General features: G+C 46.6%; 1 protein-coding gene across 7 annotated transcripts in view; it reads right to left on the bottom strand.

The window, feature by feature from the left end:
* The window catches only part of DOCK9 (dedicator of cytokinesis 9), a gene marked incomplete at its 5' end in the record, with an annotated part of 234,760 nt that overhangs the window by 16,333 nt on the left and 198,500 nt on the right, over positions 1 to 19,927 (bottom strand). For 3 of the 7 annotated variants that reach the window (XM_080917119.1, XM_080917118.1, XM_080917112.1), the window contains 8 exons: positions 389 to 424; positions 1,034 to 1,147; positions 2,290 to 2,412; positions 14,520 to 14,626; positions 15,714 to 15,791; positions 16,692 to 16,749; positions 18,984 to 19,199; positions 19,624 to 19,737. In XM_080917119.1, the coding sequence (XP_080773245.1) occupies positions 389 to 424; positions 1,034 to 1,147; positions 2,290 to 2,412; positions 14,520 to 14,626; positions 15,714 to 15,791; positions 16,692 to 16,749; positions 18,984 to 19,199; positions 19,624 to 19,737 (846 nt within the window). The remainder of the gene's footprint in view (positions 1 to 388; positions 425 to 1,033; positions 1,148 to 2,289; positions 2,413 to 14,519; positions 14,627 to 15,713; positions 15,792 to 16,691; positions 16,750 to 18,983; positions 19,200 to 19,623; positions 19,738 to 19,927) is intronic. The other 4 variants (XM_080917116.1, XM_080917117.1, XM_080917115.1 and 1 more) reach the window with 3 other exon arrangements.

The raw sequence follows: 19,927 nt of genomic DNA on the forward strand, positions 1-19,927 counted from the left end.
TTAAGTTGTGCTTTAGTGTTGAAAAAGACGGCTGAAGGTCAATAGCACAGAATTAGAAAATGCTCTCAGGCCAGCCGTCCATTACTGCTGTGGCACCAGCCCTGCATGCCCACAGCTTAGAAACTACATGGGAAGTGAAAAAGGCTGAAAATGAAAGTGTCCAGATTGGGGGGGGGTTAATATTTGAAATTAATGTTCAAAAAGTTTCTTATCTGAAGTAACAGGAGAGATAATGTTATAAAAAAAACCCAATATCTGTAAAAACATACAAAACAAAAACAAAAAAGCAGGTCAACATAAAACAAACAAACAGTCCACATCAAACTGGGAGTTTAGAGGTGGTCACTTCACTAAGGTTACTTGCTTTAGAAGCATTTATTGTAATTACCTCCACATCTGTTTCACTGTCTGTAAACTGGTATTGCTATAAAGTTATAAAAGACAATAACAGAAGAAATTGAAGGTTATAAAGTGCTCACAGAAAAACCACACAGCCTAAGTAAAATAGAAGATAATCTATTGCATTTAATGATGTTAGAACCTGAGGCTAAAACTTAAGCCTTAACAAACCCCTCCCACAGGGCTGCCCACGGATTACGATGGAAGCCGCCTGTGCGGGTGGTGTGTAGAACACAGAGGCACAAAGGAGGTCTGAATTGTGGTTTAAAACATGCAGTGCTGATGTGAGAGGAAACTGATGATTTCTGTGGATGGAATAAATGTTAATTTTCTTTTTGGAGTTTGAAATGACTAGACAGGATACATACAAGACTCAGAAAGGAAACTTGCAAACTGTAATGGAAAGAACAAAAGATGGTGCTAAGAATTCTTTAGGAGGGACTTACCGCTGCCTTAAGTAATAAAGGAAAGACAGGAAGAAAGGGGAAAAAAAAGTAGAGTTTACTACGGAGGAAGAAAAGAACCACAGTACATATGACAAGTTCATCACATTAGCATTTATGGAATGAAAATTCCCAAGATACCACTTTAACAGGAGGAAGAGGATGGAGATCAGAATGGTGGGAAGGCTCACCTGTCCAAAGAAGGCCACCCGGAAGTAGGTCCCTAGGAGCCTGCGGCCCGAGTGCATGACCTCTGTCACTTTGCTGTATGCTCGGTGCAGCGTGTCATACAGATGGGCTAGTCTCTAGAAAGCAGAACAGAACACAGTTCTTATTTTCAAATAACAGAACACAGTTTAACATAGTAAATGTGATGACGCAGCTGTAAATACCTTAACTTGGAGTAGAAAAAAAAACAACACTGCATGTTTATGTAAGAGTGAGAGGCATGCCTGTGTGTGTGTGTCTAAGAATGGAGGTGTGCATGTGTGTGTAAAGTTAGAAGGTATGCATGTGTGTTTAAGGGTTGGAAGTATGCCTGTCTGTGTGTGTGTATGTGTGTGTAAGAATGGGAGGTGTGTATGTGTGTGTAAAGGTGGAAGGTGTGCATGTGTGTTTAAGGGTGAAAGGTGTGCCTGTGTGTGTGTAAGGATGGGAGGTGTGCATGTGTAAGGGTGAGAGGTATACATGTGTGTATAAGGGTAGGAGGTGTGTCTGTGTGTGTGTGAGGATGGGAGGTGTGCACATGTGTGTGTAAGGATGAGAGGGTATGTTTGTGTATGTGCAAGCCAGAGGGCAGGCCCAGGTGGTGTTCTTCTGGCCTGGTCCACCTTTTGTTTTTAAAGACAGGGTCTTTCAGAACTCATCAAGGAGGCCATGCTGGGTGGCCAGTGCAGCCTGGAGTTCACCCGTCTTTGTCTTTCCAGCACTGGGAATGGAAGCACGTGTCACCACACCCAGCTTTCTTATATGTAGGTTCTGGGCATTGAACCCTGGCTCTAGGGCTTTCAGGGCAAGCGCTTTACTGACTGGCCTATCTCCTCAGTCCCAGGAATATATTCTGACTGTGTAAGTCACAGTGATCATTTCTAGATTGCAGCCTTTTCTATCTAGAATGAGCACCCACTGTGGAATCTATTTTCAGGCTGACATGCCGTGGGGAAGAAATCCTCTGATGCCAAGCGGGCTGCTCTTCATGTTCCACACAGTTGACACCTGAACCCTGGGAATCACAGAACGCTGTGTGGGAAAACTTTTCAAATGTTCCGAGTTGGGATGAGACCCTAGCAGTTTAAGACATGGGGGTGCCAGCACAGGTGAGGCCTGGGGTGTGAAGTCTGACAGTGACTGGCGGCCACCGTTGATGTAACGCGGCAGTGAGGGTGGAGGCAGCTGCTGGCTGCTGCATGAGGTCTGGGGCGTGTTAAACAGGAAGACAGTCACGTACCTCGAAATCCCTCCGCTTCTCATAAATGGGGATGATAAGCTTATAGATGTCAGCAATCAGCTCATAGCGCTCCGCCTTCCAGAGTCCATCTGCACACTGCTCCAGCAGCTCCATCAGGACATCCTGACCAAAGAGGAAGCCGGGCAGGAGAGGTTAAGGAGAACCAGCCATGGCATTCCTCGTGGAATGTGCAATCCAAAGGCTGCTTGCCGTGGCATTTAGAGTGCACAGCTTTTCAGCACCCATTCCATGGCTGCAACAACTCACCATGCCAAGTTCCTTAAGGGGCTTTCTCCCCCACCTCATGTTTACACACGAGAGCTAAACAGGTAGGCCCAGCGGTTGGGAGCACTCACTATTCTTGAAAGGGACTCAGAACCCACACTGGGCAGCTCACAATAGTGTGTACCTGTAGCCTTGGGGACTCTGATGCTTTCTCCTGGGCTCTGTGGGCACTGTATACACGTGATACACATACATACACACAGACAGAACACGCATATACATCAAACTTTTTATAGAAAGCTGATACTGGTGGACTCCCATGAGTTCTCAGCTCTTGTTACTAGCTTTCCTTTCTGATGAACAAACTCTGACCATGTGGAGACATGGAGCATTACTAAGCATGACTTTGACTCCAACTAAACATCTTAAAGTTATCCAGGGACAGTGTATGGTGGGACCTAGGCCTCTTTCCCCAACATCCTTCTCCACTTTCTTTGGCCATTATCTCCTATAGAAGTTTGCACAGTCCCTGACTTTCTGTGGAACTCTAGGAGTTTAGAGGTAACACTATCTATGTCTCAATCATACTAACATCATATTTTTCTTAGCCACAGACACTGGCTCATCACAGTGCCATGACAGTCAGTTTTAGGCTCCCAACTAAATTCTTAGGTGGAAATGGTGGGCATGAGGGAGACCGTGGAAAGGGACAGAAGAACCTGCTTCTGCCTCAACAATAGCTTTGTTAAAGGCTTGGACTCGATAAGGTAAACACATTCGCCTTTCTCTAATACTGGAACTGGAAGGCAGCACCTATCATTTGTTTCTTTCTCTATAACTTTTTATTGATTCTTTGTGGATTTCACATCATACACCCCAAATCCACTCATCTCCCCATCCCTTTGTATCTGCCCCCTGCCCTTGTAACCTTCCCCCTCAGAGAGAATAAATGTGTCCCATAGTACACCCTTTTGTTCATACATCTTTATTTGCAAATTTTCATTTCAGTGAGTCACTGGTCTGGCTCCTCCTACACTATTAACTACTGGATCCTCACCGGGACTCTTTCTTTCATATCCTGTTGCTTCCTTGTGTTATGGAGACCCAAAGCTGGCCCACTTCAAGTGCCCAGCAGTTCACACATAGGCCACATCAGAGCTCTGCATCTGGGGCTAGGTGGTAGGTGAATTGGTCAGCCTGGCAGGTCTCCCACACCCACACCCCAGGGCGAGCTCTCCAACGTTGATCCAGCTAGCTCACCCAGTGCTGCAGCTGGCAAGGGGCAGAGCCAGCTCTCCACTCTCCTGCCCCCCAAGGCTGGCTCACCCTCACCTTTGGCTTTTCTAACTGCCACAGGTGGGGAGGAGAGAGTCGTTGCTAGTTTTTGATTGTTACTGTTTTTATACAGCTCATGTATCCCAGGCTGGACTCATCTGGCTTTATATGGTGTGGAAAACTGAACACAGGCCACATGCCTAACCCCCTGTGCCTTTCCCCTTCCTCATTTTTTTACTAGTTCTTCCAGAATTTCATACAATGTTTTCCAATTGTGGACTAATATTCATCACAGGTCCACTGCCCCCAAGTTTATGGAGCCAAAGAAAATACCATTTTAATTAGCTTGTCAGATGATACTGTGCAATCGAGCCCATTTAACTCCTATGCCATATTTATGATACACATCATAAAACTGTCATTTGTGGGACTGAACTCTGCACCACCGGTGCCTATAAAAAGGTATGAGAGTTATCCCGGGCTTTATTGTAGCTCTCTCATTAAAGCCAGATGTACACAGTAACCACCGGAACGGATGCAAAGAACCCAGAGAACGTTCCAGAGCCATCCTGTCTCCTTTGCATTTATGTTATAAAGATGTCTGGTCTTTCCTAACAGACAGTCTAGCACACCAATCATGCCAAATATTTCTTCATGTTCCGCTGCTTATAAGAAAAAGCTAAAGGAGAAAGTATAACACTAAAGCTTGTATGATGTCATCGTCACACTCACGTTGTTGTAAGACAGAATGAGTTTGAGGTTCCTCCTCTTTGCTGCTGGGCAGCTCAGGAAGAGACTCCCATTCCCCAGAACGCTGTAAAACCTGTAGGTTCTCTATGTTAATTCATAAGCAGCTAAGCTTCTTACATTTCAATTACTACTTTCTACTTCATATTAATTTTGCTTAAAAAGATCTTTTTACTACAGGGTACATTTTTTTCCCTCCACAGTACTTGACATACATAGTCAGTAACCAAGCAGTTCTGAGAAGCAGGTTTATACTCTCCTCAGTGCCAGTAACTCCTTTGTGTGAGAGAGGCGTTGATGAGATTTATCAAAGCCTTGTACTTCTCACAGATCTTCTGCCAGGCCCACCACCGACACACCTTTCCCAAGCATTGCATCTCGGTGTTGCCATGAGGAGACCAAGGAAACCACTTTCCAAGGGGACGGCTTTATTTTCAAACTGTTCTACGGCATAATCATTTGGTTTCTGCATTCTAACATCCAGGTTTACCACAAATGTGAACTGTTTGTGAAGAACAGTTGGTTTTACTAGTTGCCCTGGTCACACCATGGAGACACAGAATGACGGCACCTATTTATTGTCGATCATAAAAGAACACTAGGTAACTTTAATTCTGTTGCCTTAGCAATTATAGCATAATAAAAATCAGAAGTAAATTATGCTTGTTTTCATCAGGTGCAAAAGGAAACTCCAATTCCACAAACCTCAAAAGGCAGCTCCTATGTCCAGAGGTGAGCCCAACCTGGGCTGTATGTGCAATGCCAGCACTCCCCAGGAACTTATGAAGCTGATTCCCCTCTACTACAGGGAGTCGCTTCCCTTCCCTCTGGTGGATGGACAGACAGCTATGTGTGGTTGTATATCAGTGCTGCCTCCAGGATCCCTCGGCATCACAAGCACCTGTTACACAGTTATCCAGTCTCTGGCTGTCCTTATGCCTACCTATTGTCTTAGACTCAGTTCTCTAGAATTCTCTCAGGTCTCTCTTTATTTCTACTGTTCTCTCCTACTTCTCCATCCCTGGCTGTGTTCAGCCCAGTCTTTCTTTTCTGCTCTGGACTCTTCTAGGTGCCTCTAGCTGTTCCCCACCCCCTCAATAAAACCTTCCTATACCAAGGAGCAGTCAAGTTCCCAGTTTCTCCACTGCACCCTCTTGAACACGGCAGAAATTCACACAGTTCCAGCTTGTCTTGAACTCAAGTACCTTCCAGCATCTTCCTCCCAAGTGCTGAGATTGAGGTCATAATGTGAAGAATCTACGATTCTGATATGATTATTACAAGAAGAGTTGCAAAATTTTCTCAAGGAGTTAAAAAAAAAGTTGGAATTGATTTTAAAAGTTTTCATCTGGCCATTCCCCTGCCCCAGACTTTTAAACCAGATGCTTGCTGTGTAGAAGGGAGCATGCTTGGCACCAGGGATACAAAACCAAATCTACTCAAGTCAAGTCTTTGAAATTGGTAACTGCTCAGCGGATTTCTACCGAATACCAGGAGTGCGTTTTCAGAGGTGTTGATGGTGAGGAAATTGTAGGAGTTGGGGCACAGATGGAGAAACTGGGTCACTAGGGAGAAGTTACATTGGTAAACTGTCATATGTTGCTAGTAACTAGTTGTAAGCAGACTTTGGGAGCGAGGAGGGCTTGGCTCAGTTTCAAGAATGTCTATTTCTAGTGCCCTCAAACCTGTCCTAGGGCAGCTGCTCCTGTGGAAACGAGAAGAGTAAACGGTGACAGTGGCTACAGTGTTGAAAATCTCGCACCCTCAAGAACAGCTACAAGGGAACCTGTTTCCAACAGAAGCTACTGTTGTTTTACCCCACGGTATAAGAATGCTTGTGTTGCAAAAGAGAGGCCAGAACCTTTGTGGAGAAGAAGCTCTGCTCAGCCTGGAAACCTGTCAACCAGGAATCCAGCAGGAAAGTTCCAGAGCGGCTTCCTTGGCCATTTCTGCTGGATGTTGCACTTGCCTGATTCAATGTTACTTTTGCCGGATCTCACCAGTGGCTATTCAAATTGTCTTTGCTGGATGTTGTGTTAGATAGGATAATATGTTGCTATATACAGACTGTTTCTGCCTGTGTGGTATCTGCTTCTTGATATTTATCATTTTGCTCCTGAGAGAGAGAGAGAGAGAGAGAGAGAGAGAGAGAGAGAGAGAGAGAGAGAACAATGACAAAACAAATCCACACTCATTCAAAACCCAAAGCAGATATCAGACGTCAGTTCGAACGGAACACTAGGGTGTACCTTAAAGCCTCTAGGGACTGTCTTGTCCCTGGCCCTATGCTCTCTCTTTCATTCCCAGCTACTATTGGGTGAACATTCTATACCCTTGAATCCTTCTGCTGTGATGATTCGACCTCATTTTGACCCAGAAACAATAGAGCCATTAGACTACATACTGAAGCCTCTGAGCTGGTCAGTAAATCTCTCCTCCTTTTGAATAGTTTCCTCTCAGGCATTTGTCATAGAGACAATAAAAGCTGACAAATACAGATGGTTTTTGTTCTGCAGGGAATACGCAAGCACTCTTAGCAGACAGAACTGACGTACTGGAGACGCAGAAGCACCAGCTGGTTGAGAAGTGTCGCAGAATAGCACTTCCTGCTCTGCGTGGGAGACAGAACCCACAGCGAGTTCATGCAAGATGTAAGGGCTCAATACAGAACTTGCATTGAGTCAGGAATTCAGAGGTGTCTGTCCACTCAAATTCGAGGGGAAGGGAAGACAGGTAGACATAGCTGGAGTCAGGGAAGAAAAAATTGAGAACATGCCTCTACCAGACAGGCCAGTAGGCACGGCTGTGGGGCATTTTCTTGATTAATGAGCACTGTGGGAGAGGGCCCAGGACCTTGTAATTAGTGCCCCCAGGGCAGGTGGCTCCATGACAGGTGGTCGTAGCGAGAGCAGGCTGAGCAAGCCAGCAAAGCAGCATCCCTCCCAGAGGCTTGTTCCTGCCTGCAGGTTTCTGCTCTCCTTGAGTTCCTGCCCTGACTTCTCTCAGTGAGGGACCATTACCTGGAAGATAAGGGAAGACAAACCCTTTTCTTCCTAAGTTACTTTTGGTCACAGTGTTGTATCACAGCACTCAAGATCCATAGCCTAGCAGCCTGAATGCATTTCTTACTGTAAAGAGACGCTAATATATGCTACAAAAAAGCAGAATTAGTATAGGTTTTCTAAAAAAGAAACTACAAACCTACAGTCTGGAGAGGTGGTTAAGAACACTGGCTGCTCTTCCAGAGAAACGGTTCAATCCTAGCACCCACACGATGGCTCACAACTGTATGTATTTCTGCTCCCAGGGAATCCAACAGGCACACACATGGTGCAGGGACACACGTGCAGGTGAAACACCCATACACAAAATAGTACATAAAAACCCTAAACCATCTTCCCGTGGCATCAAGTACCAAGGCATCTGTGGTGAATTATTCAAATGAACGCTAATTCTAAACCTAGACAGTTACAGTTCCTCTATGGAGCAACAAGGCTTTGGACAGAAACCAGAGGCAGTAGGCATAGATAGTTAAGTTTAATAGACCATATATATCAATATAAAATTATAAGGGTCATAAAACTAAGACATGCTAACTAAATACTTCAGTGTATATATGAAATTCTAGGCAGAAATTCTATTTACTTTGTTTCACCAGTCCCTGGAGACCACACAATGGGCAGGACAGTGGTCACATAAGATGCCCGATGGGCTTCCCCACTGGACAAGCACACTTCGAGTCTTCTCATAATCGTCGACATGCACAGGGAGGGGCTGGGTATCCATAAAGCACACATTTTAGACTAGACTAGACTTAAAATCTCAACGCTTTTGAAAACCATAAGCTCTTAGGGAAGTTAAAAAAAAAAAAACAAAATTAGCCAGTTCTGTTCATAGGGATGCCGCCCGCACTAACATGACTGAGGGTACTGAGCACCTGTCTGTGGAAACCTAACACTAATGGTGTGTGCACACACACCTGAGTGTATGTGCACTACAGTTAATCACACTAATGGTATGTACACACACAAACCTGTGCATATGTGCACTACAATCTATTCCCACATAAGGAAGTGTTTGTGTGTGGTACTTAACTTTTTCCACATACATGTCACTTGTTCTATCTTAGGATGAAATCAACGTAATCATTAAAATAGACCCAGATGCTGTTTCGTATCTACTGTTTGGGTGTGAATGCATCTGTGAACAGGCTGGGCTATGGTGTACTATCACTGCCTACCTCACACTTGTGCAGTCGAGGACACTAATCACCTGGCATGTTAGAGCACTGATCCCAGGGCCTGCAGACGTGGCTCAGAGAATGCAAGCCCTTGCTGGTCTTCCCGAGCACCCACATTTGAAATCCAGCACCCATGTCTGGCAGCTCACAACAGCCTGTAAGTCCTGCTCTAGAAGACCCAACATGTTTATCTTCTTTTGGTGTGTATAAATACATAAAAAAATACTGTATCCCACCCATACTTAACTGAGTTTGGGGATGAATCGTCAAGAGCACATAATTGGGATTTATAACAGGAACCAAGTAATCCCTGAGCACATGGGAGTTGGGGTGCTACTGCATTAAATGAAAGCAACAGGGGAGGTTCTGTGTTTACATGGCCCCCTAGATAGCACTGGGTACCGACAGTTAGTTTATGGATGAATTAATAAGTCAAAACAGAAATTTCCAAGACACAGGAACTCAGACAACTTCTAATTCTGGTTCCCGCGGACTCTGAATTAGGTGTCCTTCTTCAGGGGGAAGAAAACGTCTGAATCCATGGTTTCATCTCATCCTGCTTTGTGTCTCTATTCACTTACTGCAAGGAAGCCTAGCACGTACTACAGAATGAAGAATGCTTTGGTGTCAGCAAGGGACAGAACAACCACACAAGTTCTACTGACCAAGACCCCTTCTCCTCTGACTGATAATGTTCAAAAGCATCACTGTACTATTGAGGGAACACACATAACTCAGACGATTCTGGAGTACTTCTAGTTAAGGCAAAGTAAGTTAGATGGGGTTACAAGTGCCCACGTTAGAACAAGATACAAACAGAATCACCATCTTCTGTCTTCTGAGATGCTTTACAGACGTGAACATCTTGTCTGTTACCAGCAGCTGTTACAGGGCAGAAGTAATTTTGTCTAAAGGAAACCAGAGACTTGCTGGATTGAGTTCATAAGTATTCCCTGTACTCAATGGTGACTCTGGACAGGTGGGATTTATTGCCTAAAAAAACAATAGCCAAGATGCTGGTGGTAGTCTATTCTTTTAAACCAAGGGGGCAGTTCCATTCTTACTATCCATCAACAAAGTTCTTACTATCCATCAACAAAGTCATGAAGATGAATGCTGACCAGATTCTGAGGAAAATGTGTAACTCAAGTCCCTGCAAGTCTCTAGTTACATCTACATCATCCAGTTAATATGCAGCCATGGTTTACATGTGTTCCTCTTCAAGATACCTCTTCAAGAACATGCTCCATCGGTCCATTCTCACTAAATTTATATCCACCAGCCCTAGCACAGCGTTCTTCTACCTTGGGACTACAGACATCACCCGAGCACTGCTTGGGCCAGTTTAAACAGAACCACCACCAACCAAAACCCACACCAATGTGGAGAGCACAGCGTTGCCTAACCGTGAAAGAGACGGAAACCTCCTGGTAGTATGGGAGCTGAGGAAGCGCAGGCTGCCTCTGGTACTGATTTGGGGTTACACAGAGGTGAATAAAAAGGATAAACTGTTTTCTGTCTTCTCTTCTAGGGTCCCTCTTGGCCCTGAAATGGACACATAGCTAGTCCATAAAATGGAATTCAATGAGTTGGCCCCAGAGAAAGCTCATATTTCTATCTCTCCATCTATTCCTTTAGCTTGCAGGGGAGACACGCAGGCTGCTGTCAACCCAGAGGATACCACAGATGAGGGCTAACATTATGTCAGCTTGACATGGCTAATGGCTAATACCCTCCAAGATGGGGAATCGAAATCAAGAAAGTTCCTCTATAAGATCAAGATGCAGGCAAGACTGTAGGGCATTTTCTCCGTGACTGATATTGGAGGACCCAGCCTGTTAGGGTGACATCATCCCTGGGCTGGTGGTCCTTGGATCTATAATAAAGCAGGCTGAACAAGTCATGAGGAACAAGCCAGTCAGCAGCACCCCTTAATCTGGCCTCTGCATCAGTTCCTGCTTCTAGGTTCCAGCCTTTAGCTCCTGTCCTGACTTCCTTTGATGATAAAGTGTGATGTGAGACTGTAAGTGAAATAAACCCTCTCCTGCCTTTGCTTGTGGTCATTGCGTCTCAACACAGCCACAGCAACCCTAAGATGATACTGTACCAGGAGTGAGGCACTGCTGTGATAGACTTAACCATGTTGTTTCTGGAAGGATTCAGGAAGGACTTTGGAACTCTGGGCTTAGTGAGCTGTTGTAGGAACTAAGAAGATAAACTCAGGGGCAGTGCAGAAAAGGGAGGCCTGATCTGTGAAGTCTGCAAAGATGACACTAAGCCATTTGTGTGATATATCACATTACACATCTGTGGCTTCTGGTCAGCTGGAGCTGAAAAATCTGCTGTGATCAACAGGAGACCAGAACCACTGAAGCAGAGCCATTGCTTCACTGGGACAATCAAAATCTATGAAGTGTTCCTTCAGGGTTGGCGCACAGAAGCTGTGTTCCAGCATCTTATGCTGGCAGCTGAGCTCAGTAGCCTAAGACTCCCCCAGGGGGTGCTGGCTTTGATGGGATGAAAGGGTCACAGAGAGCAGTTGGCACCTTACTTGGTTTACCTAGCTGCACTTCCCCCCCTTAATTTGAGACAGGATCTTTCTCACTCTATGGTCACCTTGAGATTACAGCAATCTTCACTACTCGGTGCTGGGACTATGGGTGCAAGTGCCGGCCCCAGGCTTGGCTCCCTTTTTGAATCTTTAAAGTCTCTTTATTAGAGTTTCTCCACTTTTCCAAATGTATACCCCTGACAGGACCCTGTTACTGCATCAGTCACGAAAGGGGTCATTTCAAGGTTACAGGGGTCTAATACAATTCTAGTACCTTTGGGAACTCAAGAGTCTTCAACCTGGCAGGCCCAGGCCCTGACTTCTTAGCACACACTGAGAACAGGAACCGAATACTTTGGTAAAATCAGTTGTTAGGCACCTGGAAGTCACTCTGTGGTTTCAGCAGGGAAGGGAAAGACAGACCAGGCACCCCCTGGGTCTCACTCAGGTCTGCTGCTAAGACCTGTGCATGCTTAGTCTCTCCCTGACCGTCATGTCAGAACACTGACGGTATTTACTTATATTGACCTGTGAGGATACAGGAGTTGTGATTTTTATTACTGGATCACAGGCTTCTTTCACGTCAGCTCTCATAATCCCTTCCTCTCAGGTACAGCCTGTCCTCCTCATGGACTGTTTACCTTGAGACATCCAAGTAGCCGTCCTGACGCTCAACATGGCGGTTTCTGTTTTCCTGTCAGAGAGCTGGATACTTCCTGTCAGTCTGAATCTTGACAGCAGGACTTTATGGCCTTTCCGTGTCTCATCCTAACCATTACAAACTGTCATGCACTATGGACCTTGTTAAAGATTTACCCACTTTATGCTTCAAGGACAGGGTGGCTCAACCATATTCTAAAAACAGCTGATAAAGTGGTCTTTGTCACATTCTCAAGTCTTACTCAGAGGTGGTGCCACCCATAGGTTTCTCCAAGGGATGTTTACACTGACCTCAGAGGCTAATTCATTAGGTTCGAAAAACTATCTCAGTCTGTGATCACAAGTGCACACGTGAGCTTCATGTTATCCTGCAGGGCAGGTTACTGGAACTAGACTTTCAAATCCTTAATTGACCTTGGCATTGCTGTGTTCCTTACTTAATTCCAAACAAAATGCTGAGCTCCAGAGGATGGTCTGGCCCAGGGCTGATGGGCTTAAACAAAGAGAAAACATGGATGTGCCCGATTTCAAGGAAACTAGTCAAAACAAAACCAAAAACCACCAACCAACCAACCAACCAGCCAGCCAGCCAGCCAGCCAGCCAGCCAGCCAGCCAGTCAACAAAGACAAACTACCATCTGTCCTTGCATTTCATGGTGTAAAAACAGAATAATCAGATTTACTATGGAGTTAACAACTTATGTTCTCCACAGGAAAACTAGAAAATTTCACCTACCATTATTAAACCAAATTAAAAGTATTCTTTTTAAGAGATTTATTTCTCTGTGTGTTGTTGTGCATGTAACTGAGTGCATTAGCACATGGGTGTACACATGCATCAGATCCCTTGGAGCCAGAGGTACAGGTGGTTGGGAGCTGCCCAGTGTAGGTGCAAGGAACACAATTCAGGTCCTTTTGACTGAGCAGCAAAGTGCTCTTAATGGCCTCTCAACCCTCATTTTAATATTTTAATTTCATTAAGTAATTCAATATCCTATCTCCCTTTTTCATATTTACCTTTAAATCTTGAGTTGAGACAATTTACAACAGCAGTTCTTAAACTTTTTGCACCTAAGAGCTTCTTTATACATATTGTTAGTTTTTATTTTTTTGAGACAAGGGTCTCTCTACACAGTCACCTAATAAAGCCTGGGTCCTCTGCAAGAGGAATAAGCCCTCATAACTTCTGAGCCATCTCTCCAGTTCCCCCTTAGACAGCTTATGTTTTACTGAAGACCTCAAAGAACTTTCAATTATTGACAGTTCCTGGATCCTCCTACCTTCTTACTCTGGCTGTTTCATGGTTGTTGGTACATAAAAGGAATCCAGCATCAGACCTGCACTCTGTAAGGGCCTCACTGACTTCCTTAGAGGGCTCTAGAGTACATTTTCAGAAACAGGTCCACAGGTCTGGTTTATGTCCTAGGAGGTATTTGTCCATGGGCCCTTCTCAATGGCATGCAAACAATCAAGAGCTGTAATGCTGTAATGCTGACTGCCTGCACACAGGTGAAGACAACCATTCCAGTGGTGGAGGTGGGCACTGTGAGCCTCTCTCTGCTGCCATTCTCTCTCCAAACAAACAAGTAGGTAGCTTTGTATTTCTCCTTAAAAGGGTGGAACTATAAGGATCCTTGCACTCTTTCAGTCCACTCTGGGTTTGTGGGGAAGGAGACACAGGTGCACACAGGTTTACCCAAGGTGCACACAGGCACACACAGAGGTACATACAGGTGCACAGGTGCAACAGGTATACACAGGTGCACACAGGTGTGGCCCTGCAGCACAGATTCCCAGAAGAGAGATTGTAGTGAACATAAGCAGAAGATTAGCATCTGTTCATGTTCCCAGTTTAATATAAAAACCATCTTCTTATACAGAAGTCACCTGTTCTATTCTGTGAGGAAGTTTGCAAAAAATGCTGGGATTTTAGTCTCTATGGAGGTGGACCAGGCTGGCCCTGGGCCCCATCACTTACATACACAGAGTCAGGGACCAGGCTCGCATTGGGCTGCTCTGGTCATGAGCCTCGGCTGGACCCTCAGGGCTTTGCATGTCTGCCAGGGAGGAGGTGCCAAGAATTAGAGAAACTGACTAAAATTAAAGGCAGACTAAGACGGTGATGAAACTCTTGATCCACAGACATTGGTAGAAAGGTTGAAAACCTAAGTAGATGCGCTGAACCTCTGACAGACATGCTCAAGCACACCCCTCCCCCCCTAGAGAGGAGGGCTGGCTAGGACAGGAGAGCAAGGGTGGCTGGCACAGCTGTGCCTGCTGGCTGGAGAAGCATCTTAGGCTCAGCCTGGGCAGCACTGGGGAGAAAGGCTCTGAGCTGAGGCACCGAGTGTCCCTAAACAGGGATGCTGAGAAACGTCAGCCTTAGTGATTTTCTTGGAGAAAGATGCTGAGGAGTATTTGAACAGCACAGCTGTTTACTGGGTGATAAGATCAGACATCAGACAGGACCTGACAGATATGTCACGTGATACGTGGCAGGACTTGAGAGCCTACCCGAGCCAGAGCACTCACCTCATTGAAGTGGACATCCTGCATGCCGACGTCTTCCATCATGGAAGCCTCTTCATCGATGTTTGGTGTGATGACCCTGAAGGCTGTGCACCCCTGTCTGAACATGCCTAGGCAGGGAGAGAGCAGGGGGAGTACCATCAACCTGAATGTGGCTGGGACTCGAGGATTCCTCCTGCCCTGTGTGTTTGTGTGTGGAAGTGAACGGCTGATGTGGAAGTCTCTCCCATGTGAGCCCAGCGTCCACACAGGAGGCTGGGGACCAGCATGGCCTCTCTCAAGTCATTTCCCCACTCTTCACCTCCAGGCCCTCAGCTCTTTCATCTTGCTACCCACCATAATCCGTTCAGCATTCAAATTACAATTGAGTCAAGCTAGTGGCAAATTAGCATGGTGATGAAAATCTGATTAGGTGGAGAGATCCTTAGTCAGACTCCAGGGAAACCAAAGCCAACCACTGAGACGTAAGTGGCTCAAAGACAGTTGCTTCCTCCCAGTAGTCGGGCGTCTCAGCCGTTTAGTGGTGACGACCCACAGACTGGAGCCCTCCCCGACGCCTTCCAGGACCAGGCAGTCAGGCCTGTGAGCCATAGAGGCTGCCCTGGCTGGCCTCTAAGCAGCTGAGGAGGAAGAGAAGCAGCAGTCTGGGCCTCAGCGTCTGATACTGTTAGCTACAATGTATCAGCATTGGGGTGAAGGTCAATTCCTGGAGCTCAAGGTGGGCCCTAGGACACCATCTTAAGCCAGCTCAGTATCAGTGGTGTGACACATGTGAGAAAGGCCTTGGCTTGTTAGGCAGGGACATTTCTGCTCCACATTTGTTCGGTGTCCAGTCAATCCCAAGTTAGCCATTTCCAGTCAACCATGAGTTAGCCAGAACATCCACAATGGTGCCCATATAGCCCAGCTTTGATCTGATACGGAAAGCAAAGAGTCCCCAAAGAAAAGCTCTGAAATAGGAACCCGAGAAGACATTAACACCCTCAAAATAAAGACATAGAATCAATCATTGTGTTCCGGCCAGTACCAAAGCTCAAAGGTCTTGGGTGCTCGCCGCATAGGGATGGCTGAGACCCGCAGAGCCCAGGTACAGAGGGAGAGACACGCAGAACCAAAGCACACACCGCCACAGCCCTGGAGTGCCATGTGAACAGAGCAGCTGGGGACCCTGGGGAGCTGGGTGACCCTCAGGCTCACCTCCCCGGCTCTTCCTCTGGCAGGTGTTATGGTTGTAGGGGAAGGCAGGTGGTTCCCGCTGGAGTGCTAGGTCAGCTTCTAAACACAAGGAAACGTGTCACCTATAAAATGACTCGGCAGGAAATACTCAGTGATCGTGGCCCCTTTGGTTTCCTCTCACTTTGTCTCTGATGTCTGACGGGCCCATTCTAAGAAACCGACACTTCATGACCTTGGCAGCTGTGACTTTATAATGCTTCTCACTTTGTAAGAGCACACACCTCGTGAGCTTGGACCAGGGGCTGTGTGTGCAGACTGCCAGCATCCCTAGAACCCCAATACCATAAAACCAAATGTTAGAAGGCTGCGCCAGCTAACTATGTAACCATGGAAACGGGTGCATGGCCCACAAATATGGAGCATTACTTCTCCTCAGGCCCCGGCTGGCACAGCCGCCTTCACAGGGCTGCATTCCAGGAACTGTCCAGCAACTTTCCCTTAGAACTGTCACTGACTGGGGCTGCAGAGATGGCTCAGTGGTTAGAGCACTGACTGCTCTTCCGGAGGACCTGAGTTCAAATCCCAGCAACCACATGGTGGCTCACGACCATGTGTAATGGGATCCGATGCCCTCTTCTGGTGTGTCTGAAGACAGCGATGGTGTACTCATTTAAATAAAATAAATCTTAAAAAAAACCAAACCTGTCACTGATTGATAAACAGTTCTGGTGGGAAAATATTTTAAGGGGAAACAAAGTCATTTCAGCTCGTATTAGCTGGTCAGGGGCAGCCAGAAGCAAAGCTGCTTAGCTAGTTTTTGCCGAGCAGGACAAAGCTAGGGCATCGGGACATCCTCTTCGCAAACTGGTGCTGTTTCTTTGCCCACGGAGGCAACTAAACGCTGCACCCAGGGGTCCAAAGCCAACAGTGTGCAGTGTAGTCCCTTGCCTGCCAATCCTCCAGAACGGCCCTCTTCTCGAGGCTCAGGCACGGCCTTACCTTTGCGTGTGAGATACTCTGCAACCAGGGCTGTTACGTGGACATAGCACATCGCCGCCTGGATTAAAAGACAACAGCAAACGGCTCTTAGTGAAGCTTGTGTCCAGGAGCCTCGCCCTCTCCTTAGCTCTTAAGATGCCAACTATTAACAGCCGAGAAGTGAGACGGGTGACTGCCAGCTGCCGTATCTCAGCGCGAAACACAGAACCCGCAAGCTGAGGATTATCCCATTTTCTTAAGGCAAAATGACAATTATTGAAAGAAAAGGTTTTTTTCCCAGACTCACATTTCAGCTACGTAAAACTTCCTTTCCACTTAATTTATTTTAAACATTTGTTTTTGCGTGTGTGTGTGTGTGTGTGTGTGTGTGTGTGTGTGTGTGTGTAAGGAGTGGATCCCATGGAGCTCAGTGTGGGTGCTGGGAACCAAACACTGGAAGAGCAGTGTGCTCTTAACCCTAGGCTATCTCTTCAGCCCATGTTCTGTTCTTTTAACTTGAACACTGAAGGCTGCAATTTATTTATTTTTTAATAAAATTCTAACCAAGAATCTGGGCTGGGGTACAGGTTGGTAGTGTGTATGTTCAGCACACCTTAGCTTCAAGTCCCCCTGCCCACAGAGACTGATACTATAAATGCCTTCCTTTCACTGGGTTGTCCGGTTATTATCAAGGGTTGGAACTGAGACCATGAAGTTCCAGCACCAGGCACTGTCTTCATTAGGTGAGTGCTGCCACCATGTGGTGCCTTTAGGTACTGAATGAACACCTGCCTGTGTACACTGCCTGTGTGTAGTGGGCACTCTGACCTGTTCACTAGGCTCTCTGACTGTGACAGGCAGTGTCCCACTGTGCACGGTACTCCAGTTTCATAGCACACAGCTGGAGAGCAGTCACAGAACAATGGCTTCCTGAGAAACTTCAACGCCAACTCCAGTGGGAGGAAAAGGCAATCCTCTGCGGGTGAACAGAGCAGCAAGCAGGCAGGTGGCAGGGGTGCAAGCGTTTCCCTCTGCTCTTGCCCATATTGCTGTGATGCTCCTGCCTCGAATCCCCACCCCTTCACCGCCTTCCATGATGGACTGACACAGAGACAGACTTTCCCCCCTCAGCTGTTTTTGGGTATTTTTCTCATGGAAACAGAAATGAAACAAAATAGGCCTCAGAGTGTGATAAGATTTGTGATGTGCTTTGGAAACAGGGTTGTTGTTATTAGTTAAAATGGAGTCAGTGTAGTACTGGGTAGGCCTTGAACTCGGTACAACTGTGCCTTAATGGAAGAGAGACCTATGGTAGAGGATTCCATGTGGCAGAGGATGCTAGGGAATAGCTAAGGGTGAGGCAGGGGACACACTCTGCCCTGGATGCTCCCACAGCAAGCCCTGCCAATACCTAGAATTGGGACCACTAGCCTCCCCACCCAGTCTGTAGTAGTTTGCCGACAGCTGAACTCAGAGAGGGCTCTTTCTGCTTCTAAGAGACCTGGGCTGTATAAATCATGTAAAAATTCTTAGGCTCTGAGATGATAGAACATTACTATCCCAACTTCTTTCCCACGATAGTCGTGTGTTTGTCTTGTGCTCACGAAGAAGTGAGCATGTGGGCTGCAGCCTGTCTCCCTGATGGACAGTGACCAATCTTTCAGACTTAGAATCTTAATCACTGAAATAGCCACAGAGAGGCCGAAGCCAATGTGAATACTCTCTCTTTGGTAACATGGCTGCCATAGGCAAAGGTGTCCAGCCACAAACCCTGAACTGATCTCACGGGCACACAAAACCCGTGTTATGTTTTCTTGAATTTCTCATTTTAGGGAAAGTGCTATAATGTGAGAGACTTAGGAAATGTGCGGTCCTGGGTTTGAAGTCTGTCTCCCATGCCTGCCCCCAGCCACGCCAGCTGCACACTGCAGTGTCTGCTCTGAACAGATGGGAGTGTTCGAATACCTGCTGCACATCCAAAACAGGCGAATGAGATTCCTTACCATTATTGCAACTGTAAGAGCTAATTCTACTATGAGACTGAACCACAGAGGAGGCTTGGTGCAGGAGAACGTACTTTAAGTAGCAGGCAGCTACATAAATATGCAAGTAACCCTTTTTCTGTTTCCAGTGACTAAAATGCCCAGACACCCGGGAAATCACCCCAGGCCTACAACTCCTGTTCATGTTTGTGTTGCTTCCATTGGCTTGTTTTGATCAGTGGTACAATTGTCCTCCAAAGTAGCTTCAGGGAATAAGTAGTGGACAACTAGTTCTCAGCAACTCAGCCAAGAGGCAGGCAGGGCTCCCTACCTCCGAGAGATCCCCGTTTTTAACATGGATCCTTGCCATACTGTCTAGCCATGTCTTCCTGAGCTCAGGGGTGCTGGCGTAGGACTTAGCCAGGCTGTACTGGAGGTCCACCAGCATCTCCGGGTCGTTCTCATGCTCCTTCATCTGGGCTGTGGCCATCAGGACTGTGCGGATCCTCTTGGTCAAATCTTTCACATCAGAGGAGAAGCTGGTGTGCTAGACAAAGGGAGAGACGGAAGGACTTATGACATCACCCACTGAACATGAGAGAGAGGAAGGCCTCATGATGTCACCCACTGGACAGGGGAGAGAGGAAGGCCTCATGATGTCACCCACTGGACAGGGGAGAGAGGAAGGACTCATGATGTCACCCACTGGACAGGGGAGAGAGGAAGGACTCATGATGTCACCCACTGGACAGGGGAGAAAGGGGAGGGCTCATGACATCACCCACTAGACATGGGAGACAGAGAAGGACTCATGATGTCACCTACTGGACAGGGGAGAGAGGAAGGACTCATGATGTCATTCACTAGACAGTGGAGAGAGAAATCAAGGGCTCATGAGATCACCTACTTTCTCCTAATGCACACATATCCTATGAAGAGGCAGACTTGGGGTGAAAAGGGAAGTTACTCACTTTAATGAGCCGGTCACTATTGGCACAGTTGTTGATGATAGACAAGGACTGCTGGAATCTGGTCCCTCCGATGCCAACCACGTCTGCAATCAGTTGGCTGACAGAGATGATGACCTTAGGGACAGATACACAAGCAATCAGCTCACCTTAAGGTGACGGCCAGGTTTAGCTTCTGGGTTCAGTTCTGATGTGCAAAAGCCTCTGCAAGGCACAATGTGTGGGCTGGGGAATCCCACCAGCGTATGAAACAGTGTCAGAGATCTTTTAAAAATCACTTTAAAAAATCATTCCAGAATTTGATTGT

Source organism: Micromys minutus (genome assembly GCF_963924665.1).
Source record: "Micromys minutus genome assembly, chromosome: 5".
Lineage (NCBI taxonomy): Eukaryota > Metazoa > Chordata > Mammalia > Rodentia > Muridae > Micromys > Micromys minutus.